Consider the following 23,488-nt stretch of genomic DNA (forward strand, 5'->3'; position numbering starts at 1 on the left):
ATTACTGTCCCGGTCACTGCTGTCTAAGCTTTCATTGCCACCATTTTCCTCAGGGACTACCACACTAAGCCAGCTTTTTTTCTCCTGCTCCTCTTAAGTGTCTTTTAGGGGAGATTATACTAAGCTGGCTAACAGACCTCAGCAGGAAGGAACGACGACAGTCACTCTGGGAGCGCTGAAAGGGGACCAGCTGAGCAGGCTGCATCTGCATGACCTCAGACATCACTGACTGCCAGTCACGAGTTTGTTAAATCCCTCCCCTACCCTACGCTCATTCACAAGCTAGCCTCTGTTAATCTCTGCTGACACACCTGACATTCACAGCAAGAAAAGGCATCATGTGGGCCACGCGCTACAGGAAGCAGGGACTAAATACTGAGACACTGATGAGTCTGTCCTTAGTTTTTTGCCACATCTATGTATGCTGATGTCCAGTCACCCTTCATTCGGAACAAGTTTCCTTTTCACTTTGGATTTGTACAACCCTTGAAGGACAGAGACGGAACCAAAGAAGCATTGAATTAAAAAAAGCATCATTTACTGTAAAAATGGAGTCACTTTGGGTCAAACCACAGGATCTCCACAGAAAACCAAATTTAGACAAAAGAATTCTGAAAAACAAAAATGAAAGAGGAGATAAAACTGGTGGTTCCTTTGTGGAAATTAAGGGAAATTTCCATCACATCACCAATCCAGGATAAAGGCTGTTTCACATGAGCCAGGTGCGTGATTATACCGTATCTGAAGACAGAAAGGGTCACTTTGGGTCAAGGTGAGCTTTTAAGTTACACAGTTCCTGCCAGAGCACAAACTGCTCTGGCATGAAAATGGTTTAAATTTAGAAATGAAGTAAAAAAATTGGAAATTCACTGCACACTTTTATTAATGATTAAGTGGGTTTTTCTAGGACAGTCAAAAACGCAGGAGGTACAGCTGGAACAAAAAAAATCAATGAGTCCAACATGACAACTGAACAAAATGTTCAATAACTTCTGCGCCTGCGTAGCGTTCAACTCTGCAACGATTTAATGAGACGGGAAGTTCACTGACTTCAGATCTCCATTGGCCCTCGTTAACTGTCCTTCCCCACCTGCTCCTGTGTGACGTCTGATGCTTTAGCCTGTGTGTGTGTGCAGCAGCAGCAGCAGGTGTAATCTCAGCCCGTCTGCTGGTGTCACCTGCCCTCTAATCCCTTTAGTCACCATACACACACTCACACATTTAGCCACATGCGCTCACACTCAATCAATTGCAGCACTCGTACTGTAGCACACAGGAGAGCCTCTGCTACAAACTGCTGGAAATACCACAAGGAAAGAAGTTGGACATGATCACTGAGGCTAAAGCCCTTCTTCTCAAAGTTCAATGGAAGCAAAGGATGCAGAAAATAAAAAGAAGTCTCCAACAAGACAATGCTTCAAAACCTTTAATTCGTTGTTGTAAATATTTAACTCTTTCACATAAAATATATTTATTTCTCAAATTATTTACAAGTTTACTTAAAAATCAACCAAAACTACACATGCTGAAAATGTTTTTTTTTCTTCTAGTTTTAAACTAGACTATTAAAATGTTGTTCCTTATCATTTATCATCGTCCACATTGCAACCTCAGCAATAGCTTTGGTTTTCAAAAACCAGTCACAGCCTCTCACTGGGACACGTGGGACGAGTCCAACTGCACAACCTGTGGGCAAAAACCATGCTTTGAAAACAAGAAGCTCAACGGAGAGTCAGGCATGTCCACATGTTCATCTGATTAAAAAAAGGGGGGGGGGGTGTCAAACCATACTGTCTATCAGGTTTTAATGCTGTTTCATTCCCTACATTTGCAGTTAGTTTTGGTTTGTGAGTATTTCATTCGGTTAAACAGGAAGTACACAGTGAATTTATCATGTCTGTAAGCTAAATATGAAGACATTCAGCTTAGCACAACGACTGGAAACAGGGGGAAACAGTTAGCCTGGCTCTGTCCAAAGGTAACAAGCTCTGTCTACCGGCACCTCTAATGCTCATTGATTAACATGTCATATCTTGTTTATTGTACTCTAACTTGTACAAAAACCAAAGGGTAAAAAGAGTGAGAAGCCACTGTAAGCTGTTTTAAACTGAAGCTGTCTGTGATAATAATGAGAAACAACTGTTTAATAGGGTGTAGGTTGAAAAACACACATTAAAATATAGTTAAGTATAGTCATTAAAAAAAAAAGCTGTCAGTTCTCACAATGGCCAGGGGGGGGTACCTAGGACTTCAGACATTATTGCACATTACACATTCATAAGGTCCAAAAATATCACTTATTAAATTTCCCAAATTCTACGTTTGCACACTATGTAACTGTGTTTCAAAAGCAGATATGACGTGTTAAATAATAATAATGAAAACCAGTGCTGTGATTTAACTAATACAAAAAATACAAGGTCTGTTTAACAAATGTATTCAACTTCAGAATGATGGAGAACATCCATAGACATCCATGTATTCAGGGAGACAGAACAACAATGTGTCTGTCACAACAAACATGTCTATAAATGGGAGTTTAAAAGGTAAACAGGTTCAGTCACCAGACACAAAGTGTGGGCAGACGTTCTTTCAACTTCAAGTAAAGGATATCAGTTTATTCAGTGCATCTGTTTGGCTGATGTGCAGACTCCCTGATTCTGGTCCAATCAGGACTGTGTGGAGATGTGTTGCCCCGTGGTCCCAACACAACAATCCAGGGCCTCTTTCAGCTCCATTAACTGGTTCCCTCCAACTCTCAGCTTCTCCCTGTGAACACAAGTAAAGAGATAAATAAGATATGAGGACGGACGTTTTCTCAATCATCTTGTTACTATAGGCGACCGGGTCCTACATGAACACATATTTCTGCTAAAGCTGGAACAGTTTTGGTTACTTTACATGAGAAATGTATATATCTGTGCCATTTGCTGTGTTCTTTCTAGATTTAAAATGGGTGGAAAAAGGTGATGTCACATGCTTTCACACCCCCATCTGAATCAATTTGAATGTAAATCTGCTGACAATTGTGGGACTGTTTGCACAAGTTACCCACACAATCCTGATTGTGTGCAGATTAGCCGAGTTAAACTCTTAATAATAACTATTGTTACGATTGTTGCTTATTTAGTCATTATCCTCTCTGTGTAGGATTTTTGTCCTGAAAGCTGTGTTTCTTATTACTTCTGAACCCTGACTTGATGTGTTTGCTCTTCTATGTTGTCATGAATTTATGGAGCTATTATTTGGTTTCACCAATGTACATTTCTTGCTGCATGTCACAGGAGTCAATACTCCTTTTATGCAGTCTTGCAGGCGGGCTAAACTTTGCCACAGAAATGTTGCGTATGGCACAAATTCTCCAGTACAGAGATATGGTTTCATAACGTGCATGTTTTACTTTATTGATGAAGTGATTTATTTGGGGTTTTGACAAAGGCCAAAGCCTGTTGGTTGAGGAATACCAGAGGAATCCATTCGTATAAGCAGCAAAACATTTTAAACGTTACAATAAAGTGTCCAGTAGACAATTGTCCAGCTTGACATTGTACGATCTGGTTGAACCCGGATGACTCTACACGGACATCTTGATGAGAGAACCTTCTATGTGCTGATCATGTTCAGCACAGAATGTCCACGACAGACAAAAGAGCCTCTGTGTGTGCTGCAGCTTCCAGAGGCCCTGGGTCTCAATGGCAGCTATTTACGCACACTTCTCTCTAGTTGAATTACATTTTTCTGGTTACAGCACCACATATATCCATGCAGTTACAAATGCACAAACAAAACACACGACCAGTCGTCACCGTGAGCACAAACACATACTCAAATTGGCTGCTGCAGTCTTGGCAACGGCTGCTTAGCAGCAGAGACACTGAGGGAGCTTGTTGCTTGTTTGTTTCCTCCTCTGCTTTGTTTCCATTGGAGCATTACGTAACTGCTGGAGGAGAGAAAGAGGAAAGAAAGAGCCGAATGCTGCTGTTGACGCCCCCTGTTTTCACCCTACATCCATCCATCTACTTCCCCTTCTTCATCCAATAGTGCAGCTGTGTGTTTACGTAACGTGGAGATCGCAGGTCGTGTTAGCGACTATTCACTCTTGCTGGGTTTAGGGTACTGCCAGAATGTGTTGCTCTGTCACAAATGATCTGGTTCTGCATTCCAGCATGCTCCACGGACAGAGGGACTGTGTGAAAGGCCCCCTGTAAATGTGTTTACATTGACAACTAATGGACTCATTACTGTGACACACCGGTCACGTCTAACAGCATCAAGCTCTTGCATGAAGAATCTCTGAGCGCAGACACGCAAAGTTAGTGACGCGCAGAGTCACTGACCCACATCCACAATGTATACACAAAGAAGGAGGACTGTGCCGCTCCTGTGTGTTACATAACTGCCTGTGTGTGTTTGACAGGTAATTAATGGATATCCCCAGGAGACATTTGCACTGAATTGAGCATAGAGCCACATGATACATTGAGATGACATGATTGCTGTTCTCCTCAAGCCGGTCATGTTATGATTAACAGAAAGCCTCCGATTGGATTCACTCTCCTACCTAACCAACATGCTGCTATGGACACATGGATCATCTCCATGGTGACCGACTCTCCACAAACTACTGGTCATTAACAGGCAAAAATGTGCAGAAGGATCACCTTTTACTGAAGATTATTAATTGGCTATCCGGAAACATTGGTTGTATTTTTGTTGTTGTTGTTTTTCTCTTTATACTTTTATTTTCATCAAACTGGATGTAAACAAACTGCCACTAAGCACAAGTTAACATTAACAGTGTTTTCCCTTTATCCGCTGTACACCAATTATGCTGCCATGGCTCTCGTGTTGAAATCTTATCGCACACTTTGATAATATGATTTACATAAAACTAAGGCTCAGTCTGTTTTTCCATTTGATGCTCATTTGAAAGCAAAAACACTGACCTTAAAAATGTGGCTCAGTCTTACAGAAACGCTTATGAAGGAGTGCCAGTTGGTGATAACAAGGTGGCACTGGGTTTGCTTATAAAATGTTTGACGTACAAAGACTTGCAAGGGGCATTTGGTGCAGTCCAATTAGTAAATGATGAAATAGTATTATACTTCAGTAATATTATGGAATATAATAATAATATTATAATATATAATAATGGAGGGTGAAAGAAAGGCTGCTATATGTCTCCCCCTCTGTTTTTATCATGGCATCAATTCCTTTTTCATTTGTTTTGATTGACTTGGTGAGAAACAAGTGAGAGTGAATGATCTGTCTTATCAAACACGAAGCAGTTCCTCATCAGTGCAGCTTCTGGATAAAAAGAACCGAAAATAAACTAAAGCCTTTCTTCAATTCAAATGTGCTGCTCCCTACAGGGTGGTTAGTTTTATGAAACAGCACTATGTTGTTCCCCCGGGTCATTCTGTCTTCTTTAGTTACATGAAGTTAATGTGCAAATATTATGATGTAAAACCGCTATGGAGATAAGGAGCTGGAGTTTAAGGTTGCGTGTCAGAGTCAATGACTAATGTAAGAAATGATACGCAAGTTAAACACTGATGCTACCACGTGAGCTTGGATTCACACACATGCAATGTAAGAGAGGCGATATCTTACAACTGAGGCATTTGTTCTCACCTATCAGCTGTGATAAGCGGCAGCTAAGCTCTGTCGTATTAAAAGCCATCAGGCATCCACCCTGACGACACACCCACGGGTGAAAAGAACCCAGGTGTCGCAAACTCCAACACACAAATAACTCGCTTCCAAACAACACCAGGAAAATCACGGACAATTGGGAGCACCACGCGTATACAGAAAACATCACAAGCAGGTAGAAAGAGATGCAAGGCTAAATATATTCAAATAATTCTTGGACCTGAATGTAGTCTAGCAGAATGCAAACTGGGATAAGAAACAGAAAGAAATTTGTTTTGTTCCATTCCCTCCCACTCTCTTAAAAAAAAACGTCAAATCGAGGGGGCATTCAGAAAAGGGATTATGTAAACACACAAGTGCATGCATGTCTTTCCCGAGAAAAAAATGTGTTGCAAACCATTTACATATATCCTTCCCACTAAACACATTACAGCTCTCCTTCTGTATGCAGACATCCTTCCAAATGCAACAGCAAGTTCACCGCTAAAAACTGCAAGAAACATGCATAGAAATGTGAAAAGTGTGTCAAGACAGACAGTTCAGTCATAGACTCTGATTAAGAAGTCTACTGTTGAATAACTAGCGCTTCTACGCCAGTGGGTTTTTAAAATCTCCGATCTCACATTGGAAATGTTATAGTGCTTACTTTTTAAATGTGTTTTTACTATAAAGCCAGCAGGTGTTTGTTACAGAACCATTTTTTTAAATCTGACATTTCTAAAATCTCCTCCTTATCTTCTGTTGAAGTCCTTGTCCTGAAGCTGCCCATCAATGACCGAACATGCTCCTGGAAAGGGGCCTCCCCAAGGCCTTACATAACTCATGACATCATACCACAGCACTGAGCACAGAAATCAAATATTTAACACCGCGGATAATGCACTCGCTAAGTAAAGGCCGACACCGCTTCACGGTGAATGTAACAAATAAAATATTTACAATCACAACACAGTCAGCTTAACTATATCTGTCAGTGGTGACCTTTCGTAACAAAAGCTGGAGTGACGCGACTGCTAAATGCTTGCAAAGCTCTTCCACGAAGTGACACAGCAGATGTTGTCTTTAATACTAAGTAAACCTTTGCTTTCATCATGTAAAATTCGTAAATTATTCATTTTAATTATCCGCTGATCATACTTGCTGGCTATGATAAAAACAACCACAGTGCTAAATCAAGATGATTGATTTCAAGTGATTTATAAAAGAATAAATGACTAAAAGAGCTATAACATCAGTTCTATGATTAGTGAGAGTCAGTGTCTTATATGGGATTATGAAATCATCAGAAACAGCGGCCTGACAGTCAGGTGGCGACATTAAGAGAGGACGCATAATAGCTGGAAAATAAATAATCTGTTGAATACATAGAACCGTGGCTTGTTTCCATGGCAGCTGCTGGGTTCAACCTGCAGTCATAAATGCAGCAGCACTGTAGCTTCCGAACCACATAATGATGCGGGATTGGTGGTTCGGTTCGTCCCTATATGTGTTCATTCTGTTGCTGATATTTTGGGGACTGAGGGTATAAAATGTAGCTGTTTACACATGGATGCTATGTAAGCAGATATTTAGAGCTGTAACTAACTATTATTCTTATTATCTGTCAATTTGTTTTGATAAACCACTTATTTGCTAAGTCTATAAAATGTCATAAAATGGTGTGACGACGAAACAAGAGTCCCAAACCCAAAGATATCCAATTTTTATGTCAATTACAATGACGTAAAACACAGAACAACGACAAATCCTTACATTTGAGAAGCTGGAATGAGCATTTGTTTTATGCTTTTTCTTGATAAATGGTTAGCTGATCATCAAAACGGTTGGTGATTGATGTTCTGTTGATCGACTAACCAATAATCAATGAATCACGTCAGCACTACAAATGTTATAAAGTCTAATTATAACAGTTTAATAGCATTTCAATTAAATTATCTCTAACGTTTAAATAAATAACATGTAGTATGTTAGCACACAATGTCAGTCAGTGTCAGTGACACTGCTGTTAACAAATCCAGAAAACATCAGTTGTAGCTTCAGCAAAAGTAGCGTACAGTTTATGTTAAACCATGTCATATTACGAGTGACGAGCAGAAGAAAGCAGCCAAGAATAAGCAGGATAAGTAAGTAGGATAACTGTGTACTTGTGTGTGTTAATATTTAGTCTTAAGACGGGCAAGATAATCTTAGAGAAGCTGTAAATGTAAAACCTGCGTTACATGAGCGAATGAGAGAAAGGGTAGAGGTTACTTTGTAGTTCTAAATTCAGCCCTTCAGGCAGCTCTTCTTCTTCTCCAGCTGCGTACAAATGCCACCTCCTTAAAGATACTTATATAGCCACAGGTTAAAATAAGCAGTTTAAGATTGATGACATCGACAAAAGCCTGAAGAAGTGACACATAATCTGTGATCCCGGCTAAATTTACTAAGTCAACACTTCCTTTACTTTATGAGAGTTTATGGGAGTCCACGTACTGTCTAATCTCACTAGTTCAAATTAAGTCACCTGGTTACTAAACATTTATCTCCAGTTCACACTGCCATTTGAAAAAAGAAATCTTAGTGCAGGACCAGCATGACATTCTTGTCCATGCAATAGACAAATCCTGACCCTTCAAGACAATGTGTGTGTGATTATGTTTCAGCAGCTGACAAAACAACCAATTTGTGAACCAGGCAACTGCATGCGGACATCCCAGTCCCGTGATATGCCAGCCTGGTGATTAATGTGGTGTGCGGTAGATTATTATAAGTACAAAGATCTATTCAGCATTCCTTCAAAGAAATACGTTAACAACGAGTGTCACAATTGTTGACATGGCCACCGTTATTGTGAGCGCTCTGCTGGGGATATCTGTGAGGGGGGGGGGCTATTGTGACAGAGTAATGGGCATGACGCTGGAAACACAACACACATACCTGCCTGGGCATGCTGCAACAAAGAGTGCAAGAATTCGGAGAACTTGAGAATGTTTGACTGCGATGTTTGGTCAGAAGAAAGTCAGTGCTAGATGCATGCATCAAACTGAGCGGGTACATGTCAAATCAAGGCGCTGCTTGATCTATTTCACTCGTTTTAATGCGCTTAACCTCCAGAGGAAAGTGACTAAAAGTTATTCTGAGCTTGTCCTGGATGTTAAAACGTACTTAACTACTGTCATACATAATAATTAAGATAAGAGATTCCAGCTGTAGCGACTGTGTTCATTGAGTCGTGAAATCCATCGGAGATACAAGAGACATACTCTGTATCAACAATATACATATGCAATTATCATTATTATGTGTGTGTGTGTGTGTCCTACCTGTAGTCTTGTTGTGAGAAACAATCAAGAAGGTCTTTGGCGGTCAATCTGGAGTCCACATTAACAATCTGAAACACAATGCATGTGAGCTGAGCTAAAGATGAACAGACCACTGCGACGGAAAAAAGGTTACGTGACTTTAATTAATGGCAGCCATCTAATTTCATACCAATAACTGTGAAGTGGCACCAACCTTATTAGAGTGGATGACGCTGAGCAGGGTCTGGACTTCCTCTAAACCAGGGGCTGAGGACAAGACACTGGAATGAACAAAAACACTTTTTACTCAGTGAATCTGAACTAAATAACCCTTTGTTTTCCCCATGGGAACAGCATTTTTTTTTTAAAAAAGAGCGCAATAAGAATTCCCTTCTTTCAGATTCAACCATTTCTTTCATGACAATCATAATGCGGAATTACGTAATTTTTAGTTTACATGCAATCTTTTAGAATCTTTAATCAGAACACATTGAGAGCTGCAGACAAAATGAATACACAGCACATCAATGCTTTCTATATCTATTCATCCATCCATGCACCATGCACCCAACCGAAATGCACGCACACCAGCACACACCACGGTCAATAACTTCATTATAGAGGGCTACCCTGAAGGCCTAGGGAAAAAAACAAAGTAACAGACAAAAAGAGAGCAAGTAATGACGGTAAAGCAGGAATATAAAATGGTCATTTGAGGAGAGACCTAAATTATCCATATCTAGTGTCCAAAGAATGAGAAAAATCAGGGAGACGGAGACAGAGAGAGATAGCCTGTATGGAGTGAGTCATAGCTCTGCTCAAACACGTGAAAATGAGTCTGGCTGTCTCCTAGGCAACTGCACTTGAGCAGCCCGATACACACACATGTGCATAGATAAGTGCTAGGACGCACACACATTAAGTATACACAGCGAAGCAAGATTCCTGCAGTTAAGGACTAATGTAGCATTGTATTAAAAAGCTTATTCTAAAACATTCAATTTACACAACTGCCATGTTTATATTGTGTGCATGTGTAAGCATTATGACTGTTGCTGTTTATAACCATTATTTATGATCTGATCTATTATTTATGAATGATGAAACTCTGCATGCACCTTCACCAGATTTAGGTCCTGAGTGTGCTTAAGATATCAGTGTCAGAACAATAAAGTCTGCACACTTAAAGCTCTACATGCAAAAACCCCCCCAAAAAACATTATAAATGACTGAGTGACATTTTAAGGACACTGCTCCTCTTCAGACTGATTAACATCACACACAGACCTACTTAAGGAGCTACAGGTGTACTGTCTGTAACATGACATCGTCAACAGGAAATGACAGATAAACATCGCCTGACACACATAGTAAGTACATGCCATCAGATCAAAACATACACCTTCCAGATATGACAAAAACATCTGGCAACGAAGTAGCACCATTCTAGTCATCAACGATAAACAGGGGAGCAATAGAGGCCTCGTGAGTTGAAGTGGTAATAAAGTGCACTTGGGACACATTTAGTGCTTAGTGCCTCTTGTCAGCTTTATAGCCACTGAGCAGAGAAAACACTGCACGGCTTAAGCATCATTTTTCTTTCCTTCTCTAAAAACAGCCTTGTCTTGTAGGTAAAAGCATTATTGTCTAACATTTTTAATTGGTTGTACAGGTTTGGTGCTATGAGCCGTTTCCTGTATGAAGCAACATGTTACAGAGGGGCCGACTGAGAGGTAACAAACAAAGCACAGCAGACACGTAACACAGGAAATAATGCAAGCCGGGACACATAGAATCAGGACTATTATGATCAATTCCAAACCACAGCATGAAAAAACTGGAGGCACAACCATTTAACTGCAATATGTGGCAGGTAAGATCTGGATGGAAGGATGAGTGGTGAGCTGACATCTCTCTGACTGAATCTGTCCTGATTAAAGACAGACTGATTACATTTACTTCACTGTTGTTCACACAACTTAAAGGTTATTTTCAGGAGCTTGTCACAATCAAAGGAGAGGTCTTCTGCAGTATACTGGTTCTGTAGACCAAGAGAGTAGGAGTTCAGAGTTCAGACCTGGATGAAACAGAGGGATCAATAGACGCTTTGCCCTTTGGGTGTCAGGAGTTTACTGTTTCCTGAACCTCAAAGAGACCCAAATGTCAAAGTGAATCCCATCCAGGCAATGAATAATGTACTGACTCTGACTGGACCTTGTGTTTGTGTGATGTGGGGATACATATGTATATATGTGTGTGTGTGTGTGTGTGTGTGTAAGAGAGAGAGCAAAAGAGAGTGAAAAATAACACTGAGTAACCACATCAATAACGTCTAGCCATCTTCCTAAAGTATTCATATTATATTAATGATGATGCTGATGAATTGTGGGATGTTTTCTTGCACCTGCCGTGACAGCAACGCGAATCATCACCAACTTACCGGGAAAAAAACTGACTGACTGACTGACTGACTGACTGACTGACTGACTGACTGACTAACTGACTGCAGGCAGCTGATGTCAGCTTGAGAAACATGGTGATATCATCAAAGAAGATAGAAGAGCACAAAACCCATTTAGAGCTCCACTGATATCTTGCAGTAACATCAGTTCTGTGTGGTGGAAATTCCTCATTACACTCAACCAAAGAACAACGCAGCCTCTTGCCACCTTGTGATTACCATTGTGACTGCTGGATGATATCTTCAAATCTGTGTGAAATGTAAGCAAGTACAAATATTTTTAGATGCCACTGCAGGCCCAAGTATACACTGGCAAAGCCTACAGGAGGTGAAGACGTCCCAGGGATAACTGTTAGCATTTTTCTTCTCGAAGACACGGTGAGAACCGAAACAGTGCTACAGTGGAGAGCTCCGTTGCATCATGGGAAAGGTGATAAGACAAAGCTACAAGGTCAAGCAGATTACAGCCTGACCAACACTATATGCCAAATAGGGCCTGAGAGCTATGAGAGCATACAGCACACACATGACACAGGAAGGACACAGGAAGGAGCGGGCTGGTGAAGGACAGGTGAAGGACAGTTCAAAGGGGCTTCTTAGAGGGACTGGCTGTCGAGACAAAGGTAAGGCAGATCTATGAAGGCACGAAAAGAGCTTAAGTCAGAAGGTTTAGTGAAGATGGACATGTGGGGATGACGAGTAGAGACTGACAGAATAGTTATGGAGGGTGTTACAGGAGAACCATTCAGAGGTGCCACCTGCTCAGAAACTTCTTTCTAGACCATTTATTCTCATGCTTAAGGGCCCAGGCTCTTAAAACATATTAAGACTGCTATGCACGGCCCACCAAGGATTAAGTCTGTAACACATTTTGCATATGGACAGTTTTCACTACGGCAATCAAGTTTAGGTTTTGTATATGAGGTATAGGAGCTGTTTACAAGCTTTAAACCTGCAACAGCTGATTTTTTTGGACACTTGGGGGCAGCAGAAACAAGCTGTGAACACAACACTAACATATCACCTTTTAAGTTGATAGGGCGATAACTTGATAGCAAACAGGTGACTATTTATACATCCAGCAACATTATCATCCACTTAGAATCGTGTTTCTATCCAAGTCAAATATTCGCTCTCCTTTTTGCTCTGTTTTTGGTCTCCACCAACTCCTGAGGGAAATGTCTGCTTCTTTAGCTGCTAATTGCTCCACTATGTTCACCAGCTGCGTCACTAACTTTGATGGGCATGTAGTGTGCAGTCGGTTTGTAGAGCTTTTGCTGAAAACAGCTGCCCTTTGCAGTCACAAACGACACTATGAGACAGATAAGAGTGAAACAAAACAGTAAAATTGCCGGCCGGAAAACTAAAACAATGAGCTAAAAGTCGCCGGAGAACTGCAGAGTAGGGTGATAATTCTTTGTGGGGCTAGACTGAGTATAGCCTCTTCAACACAGGTGACCAGAGTGAGTAGACTGAATATAAAACTTCTACAGAGGGAAATGTGGCAAACAGACAGAATGTCTGGCGCTATGTTTAGACTGACAGCAGTGATATGAGTTGGCTGAGATACCTGCTGAAGGCTTGGAGCAGCTGTGAGACCATGGAGGACAGTTTGTGCAAATAGACCCAGGCGTCCTGTGGTGGCGGAGGACCTCCCACTGGCTGGGCGCTCTGCATAGTGTGAGGGTCAAAGCCCAGAGCTTTGAACACTTCCAAGCTGAAACATGACAGAAAAAAATGACCTTAGCGGGTCAGTGGAATGGAAAAAATAAGTATCAAAATAAACAAACAATTTTCCTCTCCACTTTCTATCAGGAGAAGCATCATCCGAACTTCGCTCGGTGCAAGAGACCTCATTCACTGTACAGAACGGTGTCTTCGTGCAGCAGGAAACAACAACTTTTGAATGTAAGGTGACATAAAGTCCAGGTGAAAACAAAGTGCTTTGCTCCTCCAAAACATCAAGGCATTGTCTTTTGCGAAAATCTGTAAAAACGCATCGTCCTCAGCTGTTCTCTGCAGTATAATCATCCCAGCACTGCATCAATCAAGTCCCCGTTACACCCACCTTATTTGACACACATTAGACCAGATGTTCTCAAACAGGGCCCACACGTCCTGATGAGAGACCTGAGCAGACGTGGGTTGTTTGTCTTCATCGTCATCATTCATGACAACATCACAGGCAGGAGATTCCCCCTACACACACACACACACACAGATTTACCAATTATACAAATATAAAAATATCATTCTGAATATTACTCATTATCAGCTCTATCAAATCTAAAAGAGAACAGACTTCTTCAAAGTGCTATCTGGATATAGACACAATGTACACACAACAGAAACGGCTATAACGATATCTTTGTGTATTTTGGAATAAATTTGAGCGCCGATTGCAACAAGGACACTTATAGTTCCAATTTGCTCCCAGCTGACCTGTGGTTGTAGCTTATAGAATATGTTGTCCATCATGGGGATGGCACTGGGAACACGGCTTGAACTTCTCCCAAACGTTTTCACAAGTTCCTTAGCTTCTTGGAGGGCTGCTAAGGTAGCGCTACAGTCCACTGTTTTACCTGAGCAAACACATGAGAGATATATATGAGCCATCAGATGTGTCCAGGAAGACGCACTTGGATGTATACATACCACACCAGTTCTTTTGGTTCAACGAGGCAAAAGGTAAGAGGTGCTGCTTGAACAGCAGCCACCTTTTTCATGAGAGGATGTTTTGTGTGTGTAACCTTGTGAGAAGGACTGTTGTGAATACAAAGATGGAAAACTAAACAGCCAGGCGGCAAGACACTGTGGCCAAAAACATGTCAGCTCAGCTTGTGTGTGTGTGTGTGTGTGTGTACGTCTTTTGTTCAACTCTGTTTTGAGACTTGCAAAAACCTGTACACAAAACACACATATTACAGTGACACATCCATGTACTCATGAATTCAGGTGTACAGCACTTCAACATGTTGCATTATACACTGAATACTGGAAAGGACATTGTAAGGACTTAAATTAATTCCCTGGTGCATTACAGTAACCTTAACCATAGCAAACACATACCTATCCATAACCCTTACCCTCGCTGTGACCTAATTAGTTGTCAATACTCAGTAAAATGTGCCAAAAGTTGGGTGAGCATTCCTATGGAAGCCCAGTATTCTTGTTACATGATGTATTGACCAATCACTTGGACCTGCAGTGGGTATCAGGCTGTGTCTATGACAGACGACACTTTTCTTTAGCCCTGACCAAACTTACCTTTCAGCAAATGCTGCCCTAAAACTCAGCTTTTGTCACTTTTTAAGAGGCTGTACAAGGTGTGTCCTCACAAGTACAGCTACACACACACACACACACACACTCACAGCCTGCACACGGGAGAGCAGAACATCGCATGCAGTACTTTTCCACTCCTAGATTTGTTCTTAGCCTCACATACAGTCTATCCCTCCTCCTCCTCCTCTTCCTCCTCCTCCTTGCACTACTCTCACAGTCTTGGCACAGAGCCAGGCTGCGTGGTACCAAGAAATCCAAAATCATGCTAGTGCACCAAGGATACACAGGGCAAGGGCAAAACTCTGTTGTTTTAGCAAACACTCTGGGACGGATTAAAAAGCATTGTGCAGCCACCCCCACACAGGTGGACGGAGAGATTGAATGAGAGGCTGAGACGCACACACACACACTCAGCATTGTAAGCATAATGTAATTAGATCCAGCGATGAGATCCAAAGCAAGAAGTGCTGCAGTGGGCGACTCAGCATCTTTCTGACACACATTTGAGTGTCCCGTTTTAGCAGATGACCTGATTCTTTGTGTAGTTCTGTAGGGTTCTAGCGCAGTGCAGGGCAGACAACGTCATACCCCAGTGGAGTAAGCGCTTTATCTGGGGGATGACTCAGTACCTCAACACCGCTGTCCACGCAAGAAGAAAGTCAAGAAAATGCTCAGCTTATAGTCTAAAAACTGTTACAGTGGAACAAAGAATATCTTTGTATTTAGACACCTCAGGGAGCTCAGCTTGGCCGTTTCCACAGAATTGTTATGCTCCTGTATCTCATGTTTATTATTGTTTGTTTTTTTTCAAAATCTATTGTTCACATTCAAATGAAGATTAAAATCAGCTCCAATGGAACTGGCATCAAATGTTTTCATCCACAGTATATGTCGTTATCAACTCGATAACCCGAATCCCAGCAACAGACTATATGCTAAATGGAAGTTATCATTATATTGATGATGTATGATTCCATTCTTATAGAGTGTAGCTGCACAAAATGTGGTGCTTTTGTTTCCTCCTGACATTTCTAGATGCGAAACCTCTCTATGAGCTGCAGGTGAAGCTTACTCACACACTCACTTACTCGCGCGCTCCAATACGTTGTTTGCAGTCTCTTTACTCATTGTGTCGTCCCAGTCAACATGTGTGTGTGTCTGGATCTGGAATTGCCCAATTCATTCTTAAATTTGAGGTCACTTTGACCTTTGAGTCAAAAGTGTCATCTATTCAGTGTCCGTCCAACTATGAAATATGTTATGAGTTATGGTGTTGAATAATGGCCGTTTTTCCAGGACATCATGATGTCACAGTGAAGTTGACCTTTGACCTTTTGAGTAAAAAAGGTCATCAATATTTTTGTTGTATCCCATTAAACATCTGTCTGAAATTTTGTCATTATTACAGCATCAGTCCAAGTCGACGGTTGTGCCAAATTTGAAGAAATTCCCTCAAGGCTGATAACACCGAAAGCATAATTCCTCTGGCCACAGATATCGCCGGTGGAGAGGCATAATAAAACGATGTAAGAGGCAGACACATTGAGAACTTTGAGTTGATGTATTGCACACAATGTAAGCCATATTAGAAATGACAGCGTATGGAAACACAGCTAAAAAGAGGAGTTGATTTCTAAACTTACTTGATTAAGCTGTCTGAACAATGTGGAATCAATTGCTCATTTCTTCACTGAGTTATATTTTAATTTTTAGTTTCTATGTTATTTTGGTTACAAGTTATTATACAACTGTACACTGGGTGCTTAGGCGTTTGGACTATGGCCAAGAAAGACAAAACTGCTTACAGTAACCTACATTTGGAGACATCTGCCTGACCAGATGATCCACTATTATATGTTTTAAGCATTATCTGTTTGTTTGGAGCGGTTGTTAAACATTTAGACATTATTCTTATATATAGTCAATTATTCAGTTAACCTTGAGGATTGCGCTAGTCTTAGTTACACTCAAAACTTGAAGAGTGTACTGGAAATCTTACTGTGGTAAAATAGAATTAAATAATAGCACTCCCCCCTCTCCACCTCCATACCTGAGTTGAAGAAGTTGATGAGATTTAAAACAGTTTGCAGCTTCCTCCGTGGGACAATGTGCCCAAAAACAGCAATCCAGTGCTTTTTCAAACACTGCAGGACATCTAGAAGAGTCCAAGGTGGTTTTAGATAAACTATCTGTTAACAGAAAAAAACAAACAGAAAATAGACAAAATGTAAAATAAATAATATTGCAAGGTTCAAAATAACAGTCAATCTGGCCCAGTAAAACAGTAATTAAAATATAGTCCAAGAGATAAAATTTAATTCCAAAACACAATTTCACCTCTAGCCAAAGATCTTCATAAGCGGCCTTCATCTCCACCTCTAACACATCAGACAGCACCTCTCGCAGGCAGTCCTCTAGTTCAGAAACACAACTGCCAAGGTCCCATCTTGTCTTCTCTCCATCCTCTCCTTTGCTCAGCTGCTTGTTATCTGTAATCAGTTACACACATATTGTATAAACACATATTGCAGGGCAGCAGCTATACACAAGAGTATACTGTGAGTGTGTGTGTGTGTGTGTGTGTGTGTGTGTGTGTGTGTGTGTGTGTGTGTATTGCTTGTTAAAACTGTCAAAATGTCACCTTCATACAGATGGACTAAGTGAAGCAAAGAAAACAGCAAAATTGGAAGGGATGGGCAGACATGGAAAGTGCATGAACATTATGTGCTGTTAACTAATAGACCATGGTGGAATATGCCAAGTAATTTCCTGTTTTGCAAGAAGAACACATTAATCCCTGGCTCACCTTTCTCTATGAGTCCTACAAAGAGGCCTGTTCTCTCTTGACTATGTGGCTGGACTGGTGTGTAGCTCCTGCTCAGCGTTGACGATGAGACCTGAGGGCTGATGTGAGGCAGCGGGAAAGTCTTAATGTTTTGCAGAGAATGAACGCCATGTCCGGATCTCCCAACCTCTGCCTCCAAATCATTCTTGCTGAGGGCCTTCAACCCACTCAGGAGGCCCTTACTGCATAGGTTCTTATCATTACTAGAGAGGAAAGAGGGGATGCCATGTTTGTTTTTGTTTTTAATCAGTCTATATGGCAATGATAACACAAACAACATGAAGACAATTCAGTCACATCTATTTTCAAGCAGCCTGAAGGTTTGGTGGCAACAGTATCCAGAATCTGCACAGCAACACCATCATATCCAAATCCAATGTCTACCCACTCATTTCTCCTTGAATTTAGCAAAATTATCAATTTCAACAGCATCTGGAAATAGTGGCAGTCAAAGAAATAGGTCAAAAGGAAAAAGAAAGTGAAACTCCATTATGGCCACACCAAAGAAAAAAACCCTGAACTAAACTCAGAATTCCCTGCTCAGCACATCTATTCTTGCCCAATTACTCTGTCTGGCCCTCTCTTTCTCTCATCCCAACTGGAACTATCTGGCTGGACCCACTCACAGTCACATGCATGTGCATTATTTGCAGAGGACACACACTCTGCAGCAGCAGCAGTATACCCTGGGGGGGAGGGGGAACTCACGTGCACAGGATGAGAGCACACTCTGGGTACAGACTCTGGTACTGCAGGCAGCACTGCAGCACTCTGTCATCGTTATTCTCAGCATTCAGCCCATCTGGGGACAAGGAGGTACAAAGAGAAAGAGGAAGGGAGAGGAAGACAAGAGTGACAGAGAGAAACGTGATAGTCCATATAAGGATGAAGAGACATGTTTAATTCATGACACAGATAGCTCATGGTAAGCGCGTTACAGCACTGTTCGACACAGCATGTCTTTTCTCTTTTAAAGACAAGGAGGAAGATTCAGAGAACACAAGATGGAGACTTCAGGTCTATTTCAAGAGATACACTAAATGCTTACATGCTCCTAAATACTTAGAAATAGCAAACAATATTCTGCTAAATCTCCTTTATCACTCGTCTTTTTGAAGAGATCCTAATTCCACTGTTTAAGAATTCATGTCACATCAATATTGTATAGAGCTGAGAAGTGGGTTACCTTATGCATGGGTGAAACCTGCCCTTGAGATGCACATGCATGCTATGATGATGAGTTTTGGAGGACCAGCTTAGTGTTAGTGCCACCTAGTGTTTATGTTAGTGTTGGAGGCTGTGGCTCAGGAGGCAGAGCGTATCGTCCACTAATCATTGTCTACACACTGAAGTGTCCTTGGGCAAGATACTGAACCCCAAGTTGCTCCTGATGGGCAGGCCAGCGCCTAGCACGGCAGCTCCGTCGCCATCGGTGTGTGTGCGTGTGTGAATGAGAGCGCTATATAAGTATTTAAGTATCTAATATAATAATTTAGGCAGCCATTTTTACAGCCAAAAATGGACTGGAGTGTTGGTGTGAAAGATAGATTAATCTATAGTGATGCTTTTACCCATAGAAGAAAAAATCCCCCTGTTGTTTTGCTTGCACTCATCTGTGTATGTGCTCTTTAGTAACCAAGGGTGACATTTATATCAGCTGGCTCAGCCATCATGTTAACAGTCCCCGGTAGAAATCTGACATGGGTCCTAAATGAGTACTACTTTCAATGCATTGAAAATTCCCATATTTTCCTTAAATCAGCACTCACTGCTGCTCTCAGCAGCCTGCTGCATAGATTGCCCCCAGAGGTGAGGTTCCCGGCTCTTCAAAGAGTTGTAAATGTACGAGATGGCAGGAATCGCCAGGTGGGCCACAGAGCCTGACAGGCCTTTCCCCCTTTTTAGGGAATCCAGCTCCTGAAGCACCACCCAGGGGATCAGGACTACAGGGAAGCCCAGAGCTAAGAGAACATGAAGTGGGGAGAAAGCAAGTAGTGATGATTCCATATTTCACAACATAAGTGCATTTCATCATGGCTAGAAGTAAATCCCAAAAATGTGGAAATAAGATTTTATACTTTTGTGGGATAACATCTAAAATTAAGAAGCATCAAGTGTTAAAATCCTTTCAAACACCTCCAAGGCCGTGAGATGTGATCTTCTTCACATAATCCAGGTGACTGAGGAGAATGTTGGTGTCCAAAACAAGGATTAGGTCTTGCTGAGGGGGTTGTTTGCCTGTAAAAAGACAAGTTCATGCATAGTGAATTGTTCGTTGTTGATTATCAAAAGTTAACAACTGAATAAAATGAAGGTAATCGTACCCAGCACAGTGTAGTGCCTGTGAAGGTCACAGGTCAGAAAATAAATGTTATTAAATACAATTTTTATGATTACTTTGTTGTGTGATCTCATGTTTTGCATGGCACAATTACCTTTCCTTATCTTCTGTGGGGTTAAATGTGAAGCCATTACAAGGCATTCAATTTTGAACTTAACTGATGTGGTCCTTTGAGACTAGGTTTATACTTTACACTTGTGATGAGTGTACAAAATATCAAATGCCTCCTACTTACCATCTCCCAGGAAAACATTAAAACTTACAGTGTGTGTTTGCAGCTTCCTCTTCTGGAGAGTCTATGTCCATACAGGTGAGTTCCCCGTAGCTCTGCATTATGTTCACCTCCAGTCTCTTGTCAGAGCGGGCCAGATGAAGCTCTTCAACCACTTGCATCTACAGAAAAAAACATATTTTAAAACAAACACAATACAGACATCCTCCCTGCCATTTTTAATATACTAGCTGACAAAATCATTATTTCTGTGTTAAGATAAGCAATACATGTAAAACAAAGACTGGCTTGTTTGGGTTAAATGAATGATGTTTTTTTATTACCTCGTCATACCACGGCTCAGGGACTGAGCCAAACGTAGCTGGGAGTTGGCCTGACCTCTTATCTTGTCCTTGAGATGAAGAACTAGGAGTAACATCCAAACAGCTGTGAGCCTGTTTGACAGTTTCCTGCTTGGCGTCGCTCACTGAGGCCCCAGAGCTTGAAGGCATATTCCCATGTTTGAGATTTCTGTTTGTTGAAACAGCATTATTATTCTCACCGGTGCTATCTACTGGCCTTAATTGATCCTTTCTTGGTATCTTAAATTTAACAGGGAGAGATGATGCAGGAGACCATATTTGTTGATGAGCAGATGATGACTTGGCTGTCTTATGTGACACTGATGTCATATTGCCTGGGACTGAAGTGAAATTCTTCATCACATTTGAGCTACTAACTGAGGTAGTGTGCTTGGCTGAAGTGGAAAGCTGCTTTGTGGTAGAGGTAGAGGGAGTTTTTGCATCTTTATACAGGCTCCTTTTGGCCTCAGACTTATTTTCTTGATGCCGTTGGCACATCTCCTTCACCAGCTCCCTTCTCTTAAGCCGTGCAGAATCCTTGGAGATGGAGGCGGTCTTGCTTGGTTCCCTAATCCTGATGGTGGTGCTGTCATTTCCAGTCCTCTGTGGCTCCTCAGCTCTGCACTTACTCTTCAGTGCATTCTGTTCAGCAGAAACCAAACTGGGACTCATTAGCTGCTTTTTTAATTTGGATGGTCTCCTCAGGGAAGTCTTTTCATCTAAGCTGCATTTAGATGTCTCCTCTGTTCTCTGAGGAACTGTACCTGCATTGCTGGTGTTCAGGGGTTTTGATGCTCCCCTTTCCACAGTCTTACTCCCACTGACAGTATATACTTTCCCTGAAATATCATTTTTTGCTTTACTAGAGCAATTTCCCCCATGGAATGGCACAGAGAGACGTTTTGTTTTTGTACATTCTTCTTCCTTATTAACAGGTTTCTGGTCTGTTGCTTGTGTTTTTGCCAGTCTGTAGTCAGGCTTTTTGATCTGACGGGTACTTTGGGAGACATCTTTAACGGTAGGAAAAGCACACTTTTCCTGTTTTGCTGCGCAGCTACATGTAGGAGAACAGAAGAAAAATCATATATCATTAAAAAAACACAAATTAAGTGTTACATTAATTTGTTGTTAAGTATACTGTTTCTAACCTTTCCTGACTCTTTACATCTTGCTTTCTCTTGTCACTTTTGCAATGTTTGGTAACACTGTCTTCCTTGCATACCTGAAAACATGAAAAAAAACATGAAATCTCTTGTGAACAGCTTGTTGTGAGTACAGAGTAAACCCTTGATGACAAAAACAATTAGGCGTGGCTGATTTGACAAAATACATACAGTGAGACTAGAGCTGAAACAATTAGTTCATTCTTCAATATTATCATAACAGAAAGTTCATCAGCAAATATTTTGGAAATTGATTGATCGGTTTTAGTAATTTTTCAAGCAAAAATGCCAAATAATTGTATGAAATACAGGGTTTTATCCATATCAAACAGCCCCTATCAATAACAAATAATAATAATAAAGACTGTTGACTGCCTACTCACCTTCTCATCTTCTTCACTTGAGGATGACGACAACCTCTTGCGCCTTCTCTTTTTTGACTTTTTAGACATTTCCCTATGAATGTGATTTTGAAGAACAGACACGGTCCTCGGTGACTATGCAACGTCTTAATGCATTTTGATCTTCAACAAGACACTCAGGCCCTTGACATGAATATGACAGTGAAGTATGCTAGCCATGCCTAACTAATACAGAATGAAATGAGGGACTAAGAAAATAAAATGGAAATATCACTTAATATTAATGATTAAATGCCCCGTCTACTAAGCTACCTGCATTTTCATGATGTGTCACAGCAACTGGTTAGTGGCAGTTTGTGTCAGCCGTGTGACAGGTCGATTAATTCAACAGAGCACACCAGATATTAACTAACTACGGTTAGTTCATGGTGGTTGACACAGTCTCTAGACTTTAGTTTCCTCTGTCTGTTTGTTACACGAGACACAGACTGGGGCTAACACCGGGTGGACTGTGTACTGACACAAGTTTAAATTTAAATGTTTACCGTTGAAGCGAACGCTAGGTGATGACAAACAACAACACAACCGCAACACTGCAGGCTAATTGTCTTCTTTCTTGACTGAAACGTTCGCTAGGAAAACTACGTTTTACAGGATCAAATGTGTAATCCCCAGCCAAGTAAGTTAGCTACACTGATGCCAACAGCTTTCCAAAACATCCGCTGCGCTTCCGCCTCTTCTTCTTCTACGACTATTTCTTCCTCTAGTTGCTACATTACCGCCACAGATTGGACGGGAGCGGGGCTTGACGCGCTTGGATATTATTTTTGCGGTTTAATAACCGGTCTTCGTTGTCCTGCAGGAGAAGATACGCACACAACATGCAGATACGTGAGTCCTCTAAAGAAGAAGACAAATGCAGTCATTTATAATGGAGGAAGATAACCCACTATAATGGGAAGATAACCCACTCAGATAGATACAAACACACACTGAAGAACCAGCTCTCTAATGCATCTGCTAATTTTCCCAAGAAACAGTCTTTACACCAAGGTTACACTATATTTGAAGGCTGTGCAGAAGTTTAGTCAGTAGTTTTCCACTCACAGAAAATTCTACCAAAGCTTGTACATGACTTTTTCCTGCAACACAAAAGACAGACATGCAGTCATTCAGCAGAGGGGCAGCATGCCAGAGATGTATGAGGGAGAATACAGAGATTACATTGAGTCTGGGTATTAATAATAACAAACAATTAACTAGTCTGCCGCAGGAGCTGAACTGTACAGTGTTGTTGAACTGTATTCTTGCCTGTTGACAGAGGTGGAAAGTGCCAAGTACTTACTCAAGTACTGTACTTAACTACAATTTTACTTTTACTTTACGAAGTATTGCCATTTTATGCTACTTAATACTTCTACTCCACTGAATGTCAGAGGCAAATATTGTACTTTTTACTCCACTACATTCATGTGTTAACTTGGTTTACTAGCTACTTTGCAGAGTTAGATTAATAATG

At 41.2% G+C, this 23,488-nt stretch overlaps 1 protein-coding gene across 1 annotated transcript; it reads right to left on the reverse strand.

Moving 5' to 3' along the window:
- Window positions 1-1,459: 1,459 nt before the first annotated feature.
- On the reverse strand, window positions 1,460-22,626 carry swt1 (SWT1 RNA endoribonuclease homolog). Its single transcript, XM_070909221.1, has 17 exons — window positions 22,515-22,626; window positions 21,991-22,063; window positions 21,593-21,666; window positions 20,427-21,498; window positions 20,135-20,264; window positions 19,667-19,768; window positions 19,300-19,491; window positions 18,239-18,332; window positions 17,429-17,733; window positions 17,023-17,174; window positions 16,736-16,874; window positions 13,843-13,982; window positions 13,469-13,599; window positions 12,971-13,117; window positions 9,154-9,220; window positions 8,961-9,028; window positions 1,460-2,769 (listed from the first exon to the last, which is right to left on the reverse strand). The coding sequence occupies exons 2-17, from the start codon at window positions 22,057-22,059 to the stop codon at window positions 2,670-2,672; spliced, it is 2,982 nt and encodes a 993-aa protein (XP_070765322.1). The 5' UTR covers window positions 22,060-22,063; window positions 22,515-22,626; the 3' UTR covers window positions 1,460-2,669.
- Window positions 22,627-23,488: the final 862 nt, after the last annotated feature.

This window comes from Enoplosus armatus, chromosome 7, assembly GCF_043641665.1.
Source record: "Enoplosus armatus isolate fEnoArm2 chromosome 7, fEnoArm2.hap1, whole genome shotgun sequence".
NCBI classification, from domain to species: domain Eukaryota; kingdom Metazoa; phylum Chordata; class Actinopteri; order Centrarchiformes; family Enoplosidae; genus Enoplosus; species Enoplosus armatus.

Excerpts from the sequence above, each read along its gene's own strand:
- swt1 (XM_070909221.1), bottom strand. The coding sequence starts at position 22,059 with ATGTCTAAAAAGTCAAAAAAGAGAAGGCGCAAGAGGTTGTCGTCATCC. Across the intron at positions 21,499-21,592 it reads GATGTAAAGAGTCAGGAAAG|CTGCGCAGCAAAACAGGAAA; the intron begins GTTAGAAACAGT and ends TCCTACATGTAG. Across the intron at positions 9,029-9,153 it reads GCGTCATCCACTCTAATAAG|ATTGTTAATGTGGACTCCAG; the intron begins GTTGGTGCCACT and ends ATTGTGTTTCAG.